Raw genomic sequence first — 20,264 nt, 5'->3', positions numbered from 1 at the left:
TTTAAATGAGAGAAAAACCAAAATAATGTTGTTTGTGAACTGCAAAATGGACAAAGGACTGAAAATACAGATACAGTGCCTTGCGAAAGTATTCGGCTCCCTTAGAACTTTTCAACCTCTTGCCGCATTTCAAGCTTCAAACATAAAGATATAAAATTCGAATTTTTTGTGAAGAATCAGCAATTGGGACACAATCGTGAAGTGCAATGAAATTTTCAGTTTTTTATTTATTAACAAATAAAAAACTGAAAAGTGGGGCGTGCAATATTATTCAGCCCCCTTGCGCTAATACTTTGTAGCGCCACCCTTTGTTGCAATTACAGCTGCAAGTCTTGGGGTTTGTCTCTATCAGTTTTGCACATCGAGAGACTGAAATTCTTGCTCATTCTTCCTTGCAAAACAGCTGGAGCTCAGTGAGGTTGGATGGAGAGCGTTCGTGAACAGCAGTCTTCAGCTCTTTCCACAGATTCTCGATTGGATTCAGGTCTGGACTTTGACTTGGCCATTCCAACACCTGGATACATTTATTTGTGAACCATTCCATTGTAGATTTGGCTTTATGTTTTGGATCATTGTCTTGTTGGAAGATAAATCTCTGTCCCAGTCTCAGGTCTCTTGCAGACTCCAACAGGTTTTCTTCCAAAATGGTCCTGTATTTGGCCCCATCCATCTTCCCAACAATTTTGACCATCTTCCCTGTCCCTGCTGACAAAAAGCAGGCCCAAACCATGATGCTGCCACCACCATGTTTGACAATGGGGATGGTGTGTTCAGGGTGATGAGCTGTGTTGCTTTTACGCCAAACATATCGTTTTGCATTGTGGCCAAACAGTTCAATTTTGGTTTCATCTGACCAGAGCACCTTCTTCCACATGTTTGGTGTGTCTCCCAGGTGGCTTGTGGCAAACTTTAAATGAGACTTTTTATGGATATCTTTGAGAAATGGCTTTCTTCTTGCCACTCTACCATAAAGGCCAGATTTGTACAGTGTAGGACTGATTGTTGTCCTATGGACAGACTCTCTCAGCTCAGCTGTAGATCTCTGCAGTTCATCCAGAGTGATCATGGGCCTCTTGGCTGCATCTCTGATCAGTCTTCTCCTTGTTCGAGATGAAAGTTTAGAGGGACGGCCGGGTCTTGGTAGATTTGCAGTGGTCTGATACTCCTTCCATTTCAATATGATTGCTTGCACAGTGCTCCTTGGGATGTTAAAACTTGGGACATCTTTTTGTATCCAAATCCGGCTTTAAACTTCTCCACAACAGTATCTCGGACCTGCCTGGTGTGTTCCTTGGTCTTCATGATGCTCTCTGCACTTTGAACAGAACCCTGAGACTATCACAGAGCAGGTGCATTTATACGGAGACTTGATTACACACAGGTGGATTCTATTCATCATCATCAGTCATTTGGGACAGAGATCCTCACTGAACTTCTGGAGTGAGTTTGCTGCACTGAAAGTAAAGGGGCCGAATAATATTGCAAACCCCACTTTTCAGTTTTTTATTTGTTAAAAACGTTTGACGCATCCAATAAATTTCATTCCACTTCACGATTGTGTCCCACTTGTTGTTGATTCTTCACAAAAATCTTTTATTTTATATCTTTCTGTTTGAAGCCTGAAATGTGGCAAAAGGTTGAAAAGTTCAAGGGGGCCGAATACTTTCGCAAGGCACTGTAAATGGGACGATTGATGAAATGGTACACAAAGCTACATTTCTTGGTGTTATTTATGATAAACAGAACTGGAAAACCTCACAACAGGTACATTCAAAGTAAAAGTATTTCTATATTGCACAAAGCTAAACATGTTAAGATGAAAAACCACTCCTCATTCTGTACTGTTCCTTAGTTTTACCATATTTAAGTTATTGCACAGAGGTTAAGAGAAACAACTAAAAAACAAAACTAGTCATTAATCACACTTTAAAAATCAGAGTATTTTTCTGTCTGTATGTAGTTTTGGAAAAGTAAATATTGCTGTTAACATCTGCTGTTACTTGCAATAAAAATGTTTAATGAATGAATGAAGGTTTTGCATGCAGCTACAGTGGAGAAAGAAATGTGGGCTGAACCAAAACCTTGTCAACATATGCATATGTTTCAACAGCAATAAGGTACAATAAGCTGTTCTGCCCAGAAGTGAATGACTCACCTGATACAACTTCAAGCTGAATGTAAACATTAGATACTGGAGAAAAATCAGCTGATGTCCAAACGGCTGCCTGTAGCATCCAGTCAGCCCAAACTCCAAACATCATATAAAATGCAAGTTGGAGGAATTGTCTTTGGTGAAAGGGGACTTTCCCAACTGCTGGGAATGGTGCATTTGTGTTCAGCTGGGACACTAGTTCAAATATTACAATAATATCAAAATAACTATGAATGTTCCAAGTATTCATAGCTTAGCATTTTTTCCTCCGCTGTGAAATTTGATGTGTGTGCATAAATTTCTTTTCAGGCTAAATCTTTCTCCACAAACTTTACAACAGAAAGGTTTCTGTCCTGTGTGGATTATCATGTGTTTCCTTAAAGACCCTTTCTCGCTAAATCTTTTTCCACAAAGATCACAGCAGAAAGCTTTCTCTCCTGTGTGGATTCTCGTGTGTCTGTTTAGGGACCCTTTCTCGCTAAATCCTTTTCCACAAAGATCACAACAGAAAGGTTTCTGTCCTGTGTGGATTCTCTTGTGTGTGTTTAAACTTGATTTATGACTGAATCTTTTTCCACAAAGATCACAGCAGAAAGGTTTCTGTCCAGTGTGAGTTCTCATGTGTATGTTTAAATTAGATTTACGACTAAATCTTTGTCCACAAACAACACAACAGAAAGGTTTCAGTCCTGTGTGGATTTTCTTGTGTGTGTTTAACAAATCTATTCGGCTAAATCTGTGTCCACAAAGATCACAACAGAATGGTTTTTGTCCTGTGTGGATTCTCACGTGCATTGTTAAATTTGCTTTTTGGGTGAATCTTTGTCCACAAACATCACAACAGAAAGGTTTCTGTCCTGTGTGGCTTCTTTTATGTGTCTTTAAAGTATCTATTCGGGTAAATCTTTTTCCACAAAGATCACAACAGAATGGTTTTTGTCCTGTGTGAACTCTGATGTGTGATATTAAATTTGCCTTTTGGACAAATCTTTTTCCACATAGATCACAGCAGAAGGATTTCTCTCCTGTATGGATTCTCTTATGCATGTTGAAACTTCCTTTATGGCTAAATCTATGTCCACAAAGATCACAACAGAAAGGTTTCTCTCCTGTGTGGATTCTCTTATGACTGTCCAAAGCACGTTTTCCTACAAATGTTATACCACAGTCTTCACAGCTAAACTTCAACCCTTGTTTAGCAAACTCAGAACAGCTAAAAGGTTTGTCGTTTCCATCTGACTCGGGAGCTCTGCTCTCTTTCCAGTCATTGTCCATGTTTATAGTTTTCAGTCCATGTTCTGACAAGTGTATCAGCTCAGAGACAGAGTGCTTTATATCATCAACCTCTATATCCTTCTCAGTGTCTTGCTGTTCTCCCCCCACACTGGTGCAGACTCTCCCCTGTTCCTCCTGTATGTGCTGGGTCTTTGGGTCATGCAGGTCAGCACAAGGTTTGTAGTCTAAGTTAGCTTCTTCTTTAACCATCAGCATCTGCTTAACATCTGCAAAAAATATTCAAACACAATATGCATATTAGGAAGCATTTTGACTTTAGCCTGGACTGAGTTGCTTTATAATCAATATATACACTATATTGCCAAAAGTATTTTTCTGTCTACTTTTATGTGTACATGAACTTTGACAACATCCTATTGTTAATTTACAAGGTTTGTTGATAGACCCCCCCTACCCAGCAATAGCAACAGTAACTATTCTGTAAACATCTTCCACAAGGTTTAGGAGTGTGTTCATAGATGAATATCTGGGAAAAACTTGATCTGATCCAGAGAGATGGAATCCATCTCACTTTGGACAGTCTATCTAGCAGTCAGGCCGAATTTATTAGTTCTCCAAACCCCTTTCAACACAAGGTCCAGACCAGGAAGTAGAGTCGTACTTTAACACAGCTTAAAGTGCGACCTTTACTATCAGGATGTCCACAACGTGCACTTAAAGCCTTTAACTGATCTAAAATGCTGCAGCAACAGTTCTGATGAAAATAAAAATGAGATCATATTTCTTCTATTCTTCTTCCCTTTATCAGCCCTCTGTTAAATCCAGAATAGAATTTGAAGTTCTCCTTCTCACATATAAAACCCTTAATAATCTAGGTCCATCATACATCAGAGGTCTGACTGTTCCATGTGTTCCTAACATAGAACTTCTCTCTCAGATTGCAGGTTTATTGGTGGTTCCTAGAGTTTCTAAAAGCAAAATGGCAGGTAGATCTTTTAGTTATCAGGCTCCTCTCCTGTGGAACGATCTCCCGTTTTTAGCCCGTGAGGCAGACACCCTGTCTACTTTTAAGACTAGGCTTGAAACTTTCCTTTTTGATAAAGCTTATAGTTAGACTGGCCTAGGTTATCCTGAGCTATCTCTGTAGTTATGCTGCTATAGGCTTACTCTGGTGGAGGACATAATGACCATTTTCACTCTGTGACATTCTCATACTACTCTCTAATTTTGCGTTATTTGCTGTTACTCTATGCAATCTGGTGGGTTCTTCAAACAGAAAAAATGAACAATTTGAATAATAATCTCAATCTGAGTACAATGTCTGATCACTAGGATCAGTACAATCTACGTTCGTGACTTGGCATCTGTCTATATAACTATTGAATTAACTTTGTAAAATGCCTTAAGACAATGTGTTGTGAATTGGTTATGAACTTTGTGTAGATTTGGTTTCTCTGTTTCCACTCTAAAGGTTGCTTGAACAGAATAGTCTAACAAGAAGTCCACTTTCTCAATAATTGCAGAGAAGCTGGTTCTCACACTGTTTCGTTAATATTTTGTATTTCTCTTTGTCCTTCAGAATCAAAGAACTGCCTAACACCTTTGCCCCTTTTGTATTAGTACCTACTATATTTAGGTCAGCTCAACACAACTCATTTTGAATCATTTTCCATGATGATTGAGTACCGTCTTAATGTGGGTGGGATCAATAATAGCAAGGCAGCCTCACAGTCCCAAAAGTAACATGATTCGTATCAGACACAAACACAACAACAATAAAGGACCTCCTCCTCAATCTGTGGATTTGTATTAGACTCAGAGTGAATGAAAGAGCCAGAAAAGGCTGCAAGACAAAAAACACTGGATAAGAAGAGGTGACTGTGGGACACCATGAAGTGGTATCAAACTGAGATAGGAGCTAAACAACGTCTTAAGGTAAGCTAAAGCTAGACAACGCTAGCTTGCTATAGTGGTCATATACACAATAAGCCCAGCGTACAACGGTTTAACGATTGAAGATATTTGTTATTACAATATGTATGCCGTGTGTGTTTCAGACAGCTCTCCTGTTGCAAATTAATCGCCGCAGACAAGCAGTTTGGGTGTTTAACCGAACCTCTGTTACCAGTTTCACAAATGTGCAGTGGTTGTACAACTTCAAAATGCCTGTACAAATGTTTAGTTTCCTGTTCAACAAACTGCATCCAGCTCTGGAGCGACAGGATTCGACTTTTAGTGAAAGTGCGCCTTTAAGAAAGACAGCTGCATTGCACTGTGGAAGCTTGCTACCAGATTGCTACAAAATTGCTAAAAGAAAATAAATAAGAATATATAAACTGTTGGATAAATCACTTTTGGTGTGCTATGATTTGGTCAACAGAATTATGAACCAAGAAGTAGTTAAAAAAAAACAAAAAACATTTCATTTAAGACTACCCTAGTATCAGGAAATACAGATGCTAATATGGCACGAACACCTTGATATAAAAGTGCTATGACTAAACAGTAGGGTTTCTTCTGCACTGACACATCCAAGAATAGTGATATTTGTTTGATGGCTTCACCCAGTAAGAAATTGAACTTATTTAGGTTACTGTGTCTTAAAAATGAGCCATCAGTGCACAAATGTCAATGACAAATGCTTGGGTTGTTCTTTATTGCTCTTCTCACCAGTGAATGCTCAGATAAAATAGGAAATCATGATGCAAGCATACATGTTAAAATTGTTTTTTTATTGCTGATACCTGCAAAACACAAACTATGTACAAGGGGAGCAAATAATTAAAAATTTATACATTACACGATTAAATTGAAATTCAATTTGAAAATACTTTATTCATCTCAAAGGGGAAATTAAATGTTGTTGTAGCTCATTATGTAGGTTTCTTCAAAGAGCCGTTGTAGATGCTGATTGCTGTGGGCAGGAAGGATCTCCTGTAGCGTTCTTTCTTACTGCAGATCTAATGAAGCCTCTGACTGAAGACACTGTTCTACAACAGTCTCATGAAGAGGGTGCTCAGGGTTCTCCATAATGTTCTTCATTTTATGAAGAATTTTTATTTGCACAATGATCTCCATAGGTTCTAGAAGAGTCCCAGAACAGAACCAGCCTTCTTTATCAGCTTGTTGAGCTTTTTAAGGTCTCTGGCTCTGATGCTGACACCCCAACAGATGATGGCAGAAGAGACCACACTCTCCACAACACTTATTGAAGATATGCAGCATTTTGCAGCAAAAACCGAAGGACCTAAGCTTCCTCAAGAAGTACAGTTTGCTCTGTCCCTTCTTGTAGATGGCTTCACAGTTGCATCTCCACTCCAGTCTGTTGTCCAGGTGAACACCGAGGTATTTATACTCCTCCACCACCTTCACTTCTTCACCCATGATGGAAATCGTGTTTGACCTGTTCTTGTTTCTCTCAAAATCTTAAAATCATCTCCTTTGTTTTAGTCACGCTCAAGATGAGATGATTGTTTCCACACCATGCCACAAACCGGTCCACCAGCTCCCTGTACTCGGCTTCTTGTCCATCTCTGATCCACCCCACCACTGCAGAGTCATCCGAGTTTTTTTGCAGATGACAGAAGTCTGTTTTGTACAGGAAGTCTGAGGTGCACAGAGTGAAAAGGAATGGTGAGAGTACAGTACCCTGTGGTGCTCCTGACTACCTGGTTGGACACACAACCCTTCAGTCTCACAAACTGTGGTCTGTTTGTCAGGTATTCTTTGGTCCAGGAGATTGTTGAGGCCTCCACCTGAGTCTTCTGTAGTTTCTGACAAAGCAAATCGGGTTGAATTGTGTTAAATGCACTGGAGAAATCAAAGAACATGATCCTCACAGTGCTGCTGGATGACAATGGGTTTGTTGAAGCAGGTGTACAATGGCAACTCCAACTCCACAGTGATAAGCAAACAGAAGGGGGTCCTGATATATTATTGTTTGCTTACACAGGTGGGCAAACGGGAGTCTCTCTAGGACCGTCATGATGTGGGATGTCAGGACAACAGTCATTGAGGACTGATGGGCGAGTTTTCTTTAGTGCCGGAACAAGACAGGAGATCTTCCATAACACTAGAACATTCTTCTGGCTCAGGCTAACAGCAGCTCTGCAAAGGCCTTCAGGTCTCTAAGGCTGATACCATCTGGATCTGGAGCCTTAATCCAGTTCATAGTTGTCTTCTTACCTGACTTCTTGAGACACACGGGTGGAAGGGGGAGGCAAAGGGGGCACCACATCTTCTGATTTGGTGGAAGGCAAACACGTAGAAGCAGAAGGATCCGTGGCTATGGTGGAAGACAAAACATTTGAGGTGTGACAGAAAAGCTGTGGGTCAAAGGAGGGTGGGATGTCAGTTTGGCTGTGAGCAGGAAAGAACGATGCTGAGCTTGTGTCTGAACTGAACTTGGAAGTACACTATATTGCCAAACGTATTGAGTCACACTGTTACAATCACTTCCATGGGTTCAGGTGTATATAGTTTGGAGTGAAGACAAGGGTTGCAACTAATGATTATTTTGATAATTGATTAATGTGTCAATAATTTTTTTTGATTAACAATTGGATAGCAAAGGGTGCTTAATCGGAGATTTTTTTTAACAGAACTTAAACCAGATTAAGCTAAAACTATGCTGCTGCTTGAGGAGTTCTGAATTATCTACTGACAAAAAACGTTTTTCATCTTAAATGCAAAATGTATATATATTTTATGTACAATGTTGCCCAAATTACTGCTTTAAGTGGGTTGTTCTTTAAGCAAATGGCATGTTTTAGAGTGTGTATACTCCAATCAATTCAATTCAGTTTATTTATATAGCGCCAATTCACAACACATGTCGTCTCAAGGCACTTCACAAAATCAGGTACATAAATTCCAATTACTCCTAACCATTGAACAGTGCAGTTAGATTCAGTTATTTATTCAAATTGGATAAAACGTTTTTCTGTCTAAGGAAACCCAGCAGATTGCATCCAGTCAGTGACTTGCAGCATTCACTCCTCCTGGATGAGCATGTAGAGACAGTGGACAGTCACTGGCGTTGACTTTGCAGCAATCCCTCATACTGAGCATGCATGTAGCGACAGTGGAGAGGAAAAACTCCCTTTTAACAGGAAGAAACCTCAAGCAGAACCAGGCTCAGTTTGATCAGCCATCTGCCACGACCAACTGGAGGTTTGAGAGAACAAAGAAGCACTGATCCAGAAGTCCTTTCTATGGGAAGGAAAAGTAAATGTTAATGGATGTAGCTCCTTTGGTCGTTTCATCTAGAAAGAAAGAACAGATAAACTCTGAGCCAGTTTTCAAGGATAAAGTTTGAAAGAGAGCACATAGTTAGTCACAGTAAAAGCTCAGTTAATCGCCATGTCTAGGAGAGACAAAGGATTAAACACTAAAAGACAGGGCCAAGTGGGTCATCGGTAGAGGGTGAGCATTAAGTTGCTGCCAGCAGAAGCTTGGACGATGCCCCTCTCCAGAAAGGTGTCACAGGTAGATACAGAGTCAGGCCAGGTGTAGCTTCTAGGAGAGAGAGAGAACAAAGTGAAAGTGGTCATTATGTCCTCCAGCAGCCTAAGCCTATAGCAGCATAACCACAGAAATAGCTCAGGATAACCTAAGCCACTCTAACTATAAGCTTTATCAAAAAGGAAAGTTTTAAGCCTAGCCTTAAAAGTAGACAGTTTGTCCATCTAGAGCCCACTGATGGCCATTGTTATACTAAAAACCACAAATTTTGTGTTATTTCGGCTTTTAACTTAATATTCTATCTCTATTTTGTCTCTTCCTCGAAGCTACATCTGGCCTGGCTCTGTGTCTGTGGCACCTTTCTGGAGGGAGTCATCAGCTGAGCTGCTGCTGACAGTTTAATGTTCACCTTCTACTGATGATACACTTGGCCCTGTCTTTCAGTGTTTAATCCTGTCTCTCCTAGACATAGCTACTGGCTGAGCTTTTACTGTGACTAACTGTATGTGCTCTCTTACATACTTTAGACTTGGAAACCTGTCTCAGTAAGAATCTTCTTAGCTGTCTTTCCTTCCTAGGTGAAGCCACTGAAGGAGCTACAACCATTAATGTTTAACATTTCTTTCCCATAGAAAGTACCACTGAATTAGTGCTTCTGTGTTCTTTTTGTGTCTCTGCTGTGTTCTCTCCAAACCCCAGTCGATCGAGGTAGATGGTCGCTCACACTGAGCCTGGTTCTGCTGGAGGTTTCATACAGTTAAAAGGGGGATTTCCTTTCCACTGTCCCTACATGCATGCTCAGTATGAGGGATTGGTGCAAAGTCAATGCAAACGACTGTCCACTGTCTGTACATGCTCATCTGGGAGGAGTGAATGCTGCAATTCACTGACTCAATGCAATCTGCTGGGTTTCCTTAGATGGAAAAACTTTTTAACCAATATGAATAATAAACAATCTGATTGCACTGTTTGATAGTTAGAATTAATTGGAACGTATGTACCCCACTTGAAATCTGTATGATTGGATTTAATTGACTGTGTAAAGTGACTTGAAACATGTGTTGCGAATTGGCACAAAATAAAACTGAATCGAATTGTAGCAACTGTTCACACCCATTATTGAAATGAATTGATGTCACTAAAGTTCATTTACATGTAAAAGTAGATAGACAAATACGTCTGCCAATATAGTGTATCTGTGACCCAAGGCGCATCCAACAACTGCCAGCACTCCAAAGAATTCTTGAAAAAAAATGCAGCATTCTGCACCACCCTCTCCGTTCGCAAGGAAGCTTCCTCACTCAGTGCATCTTCTGTCTGCATCACCGTAATAAATGGTGACAGATCCTTATTTGGGACTCCCTTCCTCTTTCCTAGATAAAAGGCAGAAATGGGAGGTGGTTAACAAAAAGCCCTTTAAAAAGACTTTTTGCATTAAAAAATAACTTGAAAATTGGAAATAAAAGCTAGTGTTGCAAAGTGAGAAAATACTTTGCTGTATGCTAGACCAATTTGTGCTTCTGCAGGGGCAGAAGCAGGGAAGCTTGGAAGGTAAAAATTTAGCAAGGTAGAAGAATGCCTCTCGCATGTAGTAAGACAGTCCGGAATGAAATAAAACACTCAACTTAAGTACATGCACAACAAAAAAGTGGAACATACTTAAGAGAATGTGATTGAAAAACACAAGCAGAGCACAAAGTAAGCATTGGTGCTGATTAGCCATGTCATTGCCTTCATTCAGGAGACAATGGCATCAGAATATCTTTCAAAGATTACCGGCAATAGGAAAAGTACCATAAAAGATGCTTGAAGTCACAAAACATTCACCATCATTAAACATGGAATCCACTACAACAGTGACTGAGCTGCTTGTTCACTGGTAGCCCTGAGCGGTCATTAGCTCGGACAACTCTGAATACTTTTTCATTTGTGTTTGCTTCAACCAGCTCCCGCTGTTTCTTCTCCTCAGCCACCAAGCACAAAAGTGTCTGCATCTCATCGTTGGACCACGGTGTTGATTTTCTATTCCATTTTCTTTCTTTTCTTTTTTTTTGTTTTTAAATAGTGTCTGATTTTTGTAAGGGTAGTCACTCGACTGATGCAACCAGTGACTCCACAACCTATCCTATCAGTGACCGACAGTCTTCCAATGTCGTGTTTTCAGCACAGGACAGCTCACTTGGAACCACAAGCGAGCAGGTAGGGATGGGTACCTTTCAAATTTGAACCAATATGGTACCGATACCTGGTACCTGGGAATTGTATTGTTACTCAACGGTACTAATTTTCGGTACTTGTGTGTGTTTATGTGGTAATAAATGTTCATTCGTTTGATAATAAAATCTAAAAATTTTTCTATTTAACATATTTATTTCTCTGTATATAAACTTTAATGTATATATCAAAACAACATCCAGCTTTTTGTATTGCAACATCTGAGTTGTTTCAAACATTTCAAGTTGCTAACGGACGCAGGCATGCTAATGGTGCTGATAGCTGTAGTTGTAGCCATATATCTAAGGCTGATGAAAAGTGTGCATTCTTCAGGCTTGAGAAAAATCGTGTCCTTACCTGGTGCTTCCTCAGATCAGAAGTATACCTGCTGCTGGCCTTGCACTTCACGTCACAAATATTGCTGCAAGCTTAATCTGCATCGCATTTTGAAAAGTACAGCCGTACTTTCGAGTGTTTTCTATCAACCATGCTTTGTTGATGGTACCAGCGGCTACTGACGTCAATACGCTCTCGTGCGTGCAATGCTGTGTCCATGTTCAGCATGGAAATCGCCCACTCTTCCACTCCCTCAGTGTCACAATGATGCATTTAGGTACCGAAACATGGTATCATTGGTTTTATGTGAATCAGTACTAGGTAGTACCGACGGAATTCATTCAGTACCTATGAAACTACTGAATTCAATACCCATCCCAACAAACAGGTACTGAAAATAGTAAAGGTTCAACGAAACCGTTAATATTGGAGAAGCCTAAAAAGCAAGTTGAGCCGTGCTGAACCGCCATGAGCCGCGAAGCCGTGGAAAAAGGCCATCTGTGAACCAGAAGAACCCTCTGAATGGTGAAAACTGTGCTCTCTCTTGTAAATGTTACTTTAATAAACCTCAGTAGCTGTGTTTCCATTGACCATCAAATTGCGTAAATTGTAATTACAAAAATAAATTTGCTTAATGGAAACACTCCAATTTCGAAAAGACTCCCATTCTTTGCTAAAATGTTTTTGCGCTAGGATGAGGTGGGTGTTTTGGCCGTATTTGACAAAATTGCAATGGAAACACTTTTTCCCCATCACACGAGTCAGGTGACCAACAACCGGATGTTACTACAGGCGAAAAAAGAGGAAGAAGACTACAGGATACAGTTGGAGGATGATGTTATTGCCTGAACAAACGTATTTACATGTGATTTTAACTGCATTTCTTATTTAATGGAAACACCACAATTGCAAAATAGTGTTTTTGCGACATTAGCAGAATATCAACAACGTTTTGGGCACAATGGAAAGGGGAATGCTAGTGATTGATTCTTATAACAGTGCTTGGATATTTTTTGTTTACCACAGAATACTCATAAATGGATGTTAAACATATCACAATGAAATTTACATCCAGGACCTTCCATTTATCTTTCCTACATTTAAACACCATAGCCACTTTCAAACACCAATATCATATCTGCATCTCTGGAATTTCACATTAACCTAATGTGTTGAAAAGCCAAATTGTCTTTTGAAAACGACCCAAAACTGATCTTGGCAACCTCCATCTTAATATATATATATATATATATATATATATATAAACAATTTAGCCAAAAGAGCGGAAAGTAATTTTTAGAAATTCTTCTTTACACAGAAAACCCCCGGTTCTAAGCAAACTTGTATAGGTTTCCAAACCCAACTTACCACTCACAACATGGCGGACGCTCATGTTCTTTTTCCTTTTTTCAGCGGTTTGAGAAATCTCTCCTTCTGCTGCACTCTGCCGGTGTTTGAGCTGCGGTCTCCACATCTCTGTTGTTAGCTTCTCTTCAAATGTTCCTTTAACGGTTCCTGAACAGTTAGAGATCAGCTTTCATCCAAACTCAACAAAGTTACACTGTTTTGTTCTTCCTGCGACGAAGTATCCATGCGTCGCCCCCACCACTCCAAGTCACCGCTGTTACGTCGGTCTGTAAGGAACGCCAAAGTGTTCGAAATTAAATAAATGAATGAAACATTATGAAATAAGTATCTACATCAATAAATTATAGATTATGATTTAATGTGACATTGAAATTGTGAAATATTTAAATGCATATTAAATTCTCAACTCATTATTATGAAATATATTAATTATTTCCATTAAACATCAGCTTTATAATATAAAAGAAGTTTAATATACAATTTTTACCTAATAAATGAAAATTATTGTTGAGACTATTTTTATGTAATTCCAGAAGCTTTTTTTATTTCAAAATGTGACTTTTTTTTAAAACTCAGCTTTTATTTAAAAAAGCCAGCTTTTATTTTATAAGGGTGATTTTTCCCCATGGTCATTTATTTCATAATGTAACTACAACTGAATGACTGTGGGGCCAATCAGCGTCACATAGAGATTAGTATCCTGGGTACCTGCTCCCTGAGCAGCTACTGCGCCAGCTCAAGGTTTAGGAAGGATGGTGGAGTTTCTTTAACTTCATTCAGCTCTGGTTACCTTAGTAGATCAAATTGAGGGGAATAATTTATCAAATGATGCCATTTTGAGTTGTTTGGATGACATCTTTCAAATGATCGGGATGATAATTGCTCTCCAGAATGTTAGCATCAATGACGCCATTGTAAATACCCTAAGAGCCATTAAGCACCGTGTCCCAGTGGCGATTGCTCTAAGACTGCAAGGGAAGCTCTGCTTCCCCTAAAATGTCAAAAAATACGTGATCAAATATATACTGTTGTGTGTACATGTCATTGACTAAATATGCGCTACAATGTGCTCAACTTTTGTTCAGAATCAGCTTCTTATCACTGGTAACGACACGGCTTTCCTCTCACTCATTCCCGCAGCTTCACAGTGCTTTAAACAGTGAGTTCAATAGCGAAGCAAAAATGCTGGGCTTTGTCCCGCTCTTCGGACGCTCAGCGTCTCTGGGGGTCTATGGGGCAGTGGGCTGGCCTCGGCTGGCCCGGACGCTCAGCTTCTGCATGATGATTGGATGATCTGTCTGAGGCTGAATCCTTTTTTGGTTGACAGCGAAATCAGCGAATCAGCAATCTTGAAATTGAGCTTCCCCTCCTTGAAAGACCAGCATCCGCCACTGCCGTGTCCGCATTGGAATATGCAGAGCACAGCACTCACGACTTTAGTGCTATCTGGCATAACCATCAGGGTTATTGCTGTTATGTTTTCTGTGTCATCCAGCACAGTTCACTGGGGTCAAGTGAGCCGACAGCCACGCCAGCCAACACTAGCTTCGCACATACACGGTGCGTTGCGGTAATAGAGCAGACCAGACGCCTATCCAGGCAACGGTTGAGAAATTAAGAGGAAAACAGAAAAGTAACCTGAAGAACATTTATATGAATGACATATTTACAGCTGAAAGGAAACCTTTCAGTTGTAAATAGTTGTATGTCTAATAGTTGTATGTCATTAATATAAATGTTCTTCAGGTTACTTTTCTGTTTTCCTCTTAATTTCTCAACCGTTGCCTGGATAGGCGTCTGGTCTGCTCTATTACCGTAATGCACAGCATTCTAAAAGCCATTTTGTCTCAACATTATAAATACGGGTTTAATGGTTAATTATCTCACTTATTTAATGGTGGACATCGATCATCCAAATTAAACCACTCTTAGTAACATCACTGAAAAAAAAACAGAACTCAATATTTATGGTGGACATTTTGATTACACACAAAAAATAAAGATTAATAAGCAACAGTAATCTTACATAAAAAGTCAGTGTGTGATTATTGGTTTATAATAATTTAAATTTAACACTTTTCCCAAGGTTCAGACTTTGTTTTGTAATTGTTTTGTAATGTCCTCTTTGTGTTTCCACTCCCCTCTTCTCATCTGATCCCAGTCACTTGAGCTGCTCCAGCCATGTGTAACTAGGCAACAGCAAACATACTGGTTGTATGACTCCACAGGAGACTTATTATTCTGACTAAATCTACTCAGATTGTCTTCCTGGTTGATTTTCTTTCTACTAAGCTGTCAGAAAATGAGTTCAGATATTATTATGTCTCCGTCGTATTATGGCAGCATAGCAGCAGCTCAGGGAGACCAGGAGAAAAGTCCTCCTCTAGAACAGGACATCCCACAGCTGTCCTCAGGCTCAGTCACCGCCGGGTACCGCTCAGCTAAATACAGCCCTGCTGAATGGTTCTCCAACTACCAAACCATCCTTGAACAGGCTGGTACCAACCACAACAAAGCCCAAAACATCAAGCAGAAGTCCAGAACTTTGAGCCAGGACACAGAGGCTGCTGCTTTGAAGACCCAGGCTGAGGGAACACGTCTTCTTGGAGAGAGACTCCAAGAGATCCACTACTGGAAGTCTGAGCTGCAGCGGCACATTGAGCACCTGCAGGCTGATACAGAGTCACTGCTGATGCTGAAGAAGCGTCTGGAGAGATCTCTGGATTCCACTGAGACTCCTTATGCCATCGCCACTGATAATTTGACCTGCAGAGCAAGAAGACTGGGAGCAGAGCTGGTCAGAGACATCGTGGAGGAGGAGCTGGTAAAGGTCAGATCTGTAATCTTACATTACTGCACAGTAGTTTGGATTCATCTTTGTTCAAACAGCCTATATTTTAATAGTTTGCCTAGTTCACAATAAGATAAGATAAACATGCTCTTTGATTTTTTTTTCCTGAAATAATTCACAGATCAAATCTACACCAAATGATGCCAATCATTTGGGCAGCAAGGAAATGAGAAAGAATACCTGAAAAGTACTTTCTCAAACTAAAGATTGTATTTGTTTTTCATAATAGGGCAAACATTTTCAAGATAATTTATTTAAAAAACATTTCAAAGAATAATTTTTTGTCCTAAAATGAATTATTTTTTCCACTTTTTCAAAGCTTACATTGAAAATAATTAAGCTAAAAATCTTTACATTATGAAAGTAAGACGACCAGAACAGGCTGAACATGCTGTAGTTTTGTGTGTTTTGTAGGAGGTGGACTTGATCAGAAGCATTCAGGCTCTGCTGGAGAAAACTGCTGCTCAGATTGTCGCTCAAATCAAGTGAGTGTAAAAGTGGTAACTGGCTCCATTGTGAACAGTCTTCCAAACAATATTCTCATGGACTGATGGTTTCTGTGTCAGAAGGAACAGAGAGGCCCAGCAAACATTGGAGATGGACTGGTCTGATAAGTGTCAGGCTTATAGCTTTGACGATGCTAGTGGAAGACACAGTAACATGAGTCCAGATACACAGCAGCACCCCAGCTCAGCCACCATGCAGGAACAGTGAGTCTCACTCTGTGAAGATATAAACACTGTGCCCATCTTTAACAAACAAGGTTCATTCCTGTCTACTGCAGGGTTTCTACCCCCTCATCATGGACACAGTTTACTCAAGACAACCTGTCCAAGGCCATGCAGGAGGAACAGGCCACCAACAATCTCAGGTCAGAGCCACATTGGTTCACTGTGCTGCCAGAGAGATTTCCATCGACAGTTGGAAACATAGTTGCTGTGTTTGTGTGTGCCAGAATGCTTGTGGAGCAAATGCTGCAGGACATCACTGACGATTTGAGAGTCCAATGCACCCGCGTGGACCGAGCCTTCAGCCTGCGTTGTGAGGACCTTATTGAGGCCAAGACCCAGCTGGAGATGAAGTTAGTTCAGGTAAATGAGCAGACACACAGAAAAACAGACTGGCTGATGAAATATACTTGACTGTGTTGTGTTTTTGTAGACTTTGGAGCAAATCGGGTCCCAGGAGAAGAACATTGAGGCTCTACAGCAGGCCATTCACAACAAAGAGGCCCCACTGAGAGTGGCTCAGTCCAGGCTTTATCTTCGTTCTCTCAGACCAAACATGGAACTCTGCAGGGACCAACCCCAGCTCAGGTAGACACACAGAAACAACAGAAACCTCTGTGTCCTTTTTCACTGTGTCCATGTCCTCATTTATAAACTGTCTGCAGTTTGGAAGCAGAAGTGAAACAGATTGATGCCACCTTGGAGTCTCTGAAGCAGAAGCTGAGCGAAGCCAGACGCTCCCTGTCCCATCTGGAGGAGTCAAGGATGGCTCTTCAGAAGGACATAAACTGTAAAACCCACTCACTGTTTATTGAGAGGGAAAAGTGCATGACTTACCGTAAACGATACCCAACCATCTCAGCACTGTCAGGATACTGAACAAGACTGCTTTTACTTTCATAACATGGGGTTGTTCTGGTTTTAGTTGCGTATTGCTGTGATCATAGTGCTGGAGAACAACATCTAGTCTTCCTCCAGAGAGATTATTTCTTTTACATGACTCAAACCTTTCTTTTTTACATCAACTGTTTTTGTGTTTAATCAGCTGCTTGATTAATACAGGATTTTTTGATGTCTGAAAATAATTAATTGTCAATTCAACTGTTGGCTTCTTTAAAGGGGACATATCATGCTTTTAAATCCTTCCTTTTCACACTTAAATCATTCAGTTGTGGTCATAAAGTGGAACTGCAATGCTTTGGTCTGAATTCCTTGTTACTGTAGCGCCTCAGGCTCCTCTTTTTCCTGTATTCTGAGATGCATCTGAGAGCAACTTGTTTTGGTGCGGTCTTTTTAAATGCTACTGACATACTTTACACCCCGCCCCCCTTGAGGTCAAGGAGCACTGCATTTAACCCGTTTTTAAGCCATTTTTGTTGTTTGATAACACAGATACACTTATCTAGTGCCTCAGAAACAAGACAAAAACAGTGATAACAATGCAAAACTTTTTATGTAATAATACTATTCAAAACATGCAGTACGTTATGTCCTCAAGAAGCTAAAAGCAGCACACAGCACTAACATTAGCAGAAGGCACGATGGTACTGCTATCAAAACAATGGCCAGGACATCATATCAACACACAATAAATTCATGTCTAAAATAAAGATTGTTTTTTTAGTGTAATTTGCAGCTTACTGCTTTGATGTGTCCATCTTTTCAGACAGCAGAAGACAGAGGGAACTGACTACAATGAGTTGCTTCTCATTTCTTAAACAACCATGTTCAAAGACACATCCCCTGGTCGTGGAAAAGATGTCAGTCTGTTTCAGAAGGGCCAAATCACTGGCATGCATCAAGCAGAAAAACATCTAAGGATATGCAGAAACTACCAAAATTGGGTTAAGAACGCATTTTTAAAAACTGAAAGGATAGTCGGGACCCATCGTCTTCAAGGAAAAAATGTGGCTGGAAACAAAATCGTGAATGATCGTGATCAGCGATCACTTAAACGTTTGGTGAAATCGAATCCAAGAAACATAATAGAACTCTGGGCTATAGTAAAAGTTAGTCAGTGAGGCTAACCGGAAAAAAAGGCTTCAAATTGCTAGGGAGCATAAAGAGGTTATAACTAGGTTATTCCATCAATGGATTTTTTTCTTCTTTGATGGCACGGGCATATTCCAAGATGATAATGCCAGGATTCATCGGGCTGAATTGTGAAAGAGTGGTCCAGGGAGCATGAGACATCATTCTCACACATGGATTTGCTACCACAGACTCCAGATCTTAAGCCCATTAAGAATCTTTGAGATGTGCTAGAGAACGCTTTGCACAGCGTTCAGACTACCATCATCAATGTAAGATCTTGGTGAAAAATTAATGCAACACTGGGTGGAAATAAATCTTGTAAAATTTGTGGGATCTTATCGAAGTACAGGTCCTTCTCAAAATATGTTATCATAAGGGAAGTTTAAGGTAACACATTTTTACAATCCTAAGAAATTATCTCTTACTTTACTAGAGGATGTAATATTGCATTTAAATGAAAGGGTGTTATGGTGTGGTGACTTTAATGCCTACAATACAATATGGGACTTAAAGGATGGGTTGGTTATTGAGGAGTGAAGTCTAGAAATCGTGAATGCATAATTAATGGGGAAGGAACAAGATCAAACATTAGAACAAGTACAGAAATAGCCATTGGTCTTACATAAGTTTCTAATTAATTGGCAGCGCTCTGTTGGATTGTTATTAAAGACACAGCAATTAGAAGTGATCAGTTTCTTATACTGAATTAAGCTGGCTTGAATAAAAAAGAGAATGATACTGGGGGTGGCCTAATTGGTCTTTTAGTAGAGCTGAATGTGAGAAATATAGGACATTAAGTGAATACAAAATTAGGGAAATAGACATGAGCGGTGATGTTGATTCACTAATCCTCATGTTTTGCGATTCTGTTACAGAAGGTGTTGAAAAGTCAATTCTGAAGAAAGATGGGAATCTAGTATAGTTGAGTTAAGACGTGACCTGATGCACAGCATTTGGAAAAAGAAACAAAAAAAAAAACAATAAGTTTTGGATGGGTTTTTGGCTTGGGTTTCTCCATTTAGAAATAAGTCCAACATATATAATGTATATGTATATATACGCAGTTATTATGATTGCAGACAGATTTATACAGATGCGTAAAGCAACACAGAAAAAATACGATTAGCTTTCATAGTACCGGAATATAAATTGAATTAATAAAATTTGATTATGTAGTATGCACATACACACATTTGAGAAATTAAACCATGATGAACTTTGTTCACTTTTGCCAACCACCAATAAGATGAAGAAACTCCTCTGTCTGTGCGTCACTGAGTTTAGGTGGAAGCTAATCTCAAACTGCTCAGTAATATAGAGATGGGACTTATGGCTCACTGAAGGCAACCAAATCTTCTGGATCCATTTACTTAAAAGAGTGGTTGAAATTATCTATTTTTTTAAATGTGCATATTTCGAAGAAAAAACTATTTTACCCTTAATATGGTATTAAATATACTGCTCAAAAAATAAAGGGAACACTTAAACAACACAATATATCTCTAAATAAATAAAACTTCTGTAAAATCAAACTGTCTACTTAGGAAGCAACACTGATTGACAATCAATTTCACATTATGTTGTTCATATGGAATAGACAACAGGGGGAAATCTTTGGCGATTAGCAAGACACACTCAAGAAAGGAGTGGTACTGCAGGTGGGGACCACAGACCACTTCTCAGTACCTATGCTTTCTGGCTGATGTTTTGGCCACTTTTGAATGTTGGTGGTGCTTTCACACTCGTGGTAGCATGAGACGGACTCTACAACCCACACAAGTGGCTCAGGTAGTGCAGCTCATCCAGGATGGCACATCAATGCGAACTATGGCAAGAAGGTTTGCTGTGTCTGTCAGCGTAGTGTCCAGAGCTTGGAGGCGCT

At 39.9% G+C, this 20,264-nt stretch overlaps 2 protein-coding genes across 2 annotated transcripts; one reads left to right on the top strand and one right to left on the bottom strand.

Moving 5' to 3' along the window:
* Positions 1-1,712: 1,712 nt before the first annotated feature.
* LOC124868366 (gastrula zinc finger protein XlCGF57.1-like) lies at positions 1,713-12,999 on the bottom strand. The gene is made up of 2 exons (XM_047365573.1): positions 12,770-12,999; positions 1,713-3,654 (listed from the first exon to the last, which is right to left on the bottom strand). Exons 1-2 carry the CDS (start codon positions 12,873-12,875, stop codon positions 2,399-2,401), a joined length of 1,362 nt encoding a protein of 453 aa, XP_047221529.1. The 5' UTR covers positions 12,876-12,999; the 3' UTR covers positions 1,713-2,398.
* Positions 13,000-15,001: 2,002 nt separating this feature from the next.
* Positions 15,002-17,861, top strand: tekt4 (tektin 4). Its single transcript, XM_047366600.1, has 7 exons — positions 15,002-15,599; positions 16,035-16,105; positions 16,187-16,330; positions 16,405-16,491; positions 16,576-16,711; positions 16,782-16,936; positions 17,014-17,861. Exons 1-7 carry the CDS (start codon positions 15,072-15,074, stop codon positions 17,225-17,227), a joined length of 1,335 nt encoding a protein of 444 aa, XP_047222556.1. The 5' UTR covers positions 15,002-15,071; the 3' UTR covers positions 17,228-17,861.
* Positions 17,862-20,264: the final 2,403 nt, after the last annotated feature.

The sequence above is a fragment of the Girardinichthys multiradiatus genome, chromosome 5 (genome assembly GCF_021462225.1).
Source record: "Girardinichthys multiradiatus isolate DD_20200921_A chromosome 5, DD_fGirMul_XY1, whole genome shotgun sequence".
In the NCBI taxonomy this organism is placed as follows: Eukaryota; Metazoa; Chordata; class Actinopteri; order Cyprinodontiformes; family Goodeidae; genus Girardinichthys; species Girardinichthys multiradiatus.
The sequence above is the reverse complement of the archived record's forward strand: the minus strand, read 5'-3'. Positions and strand labels throughout refer to the sequence as shown.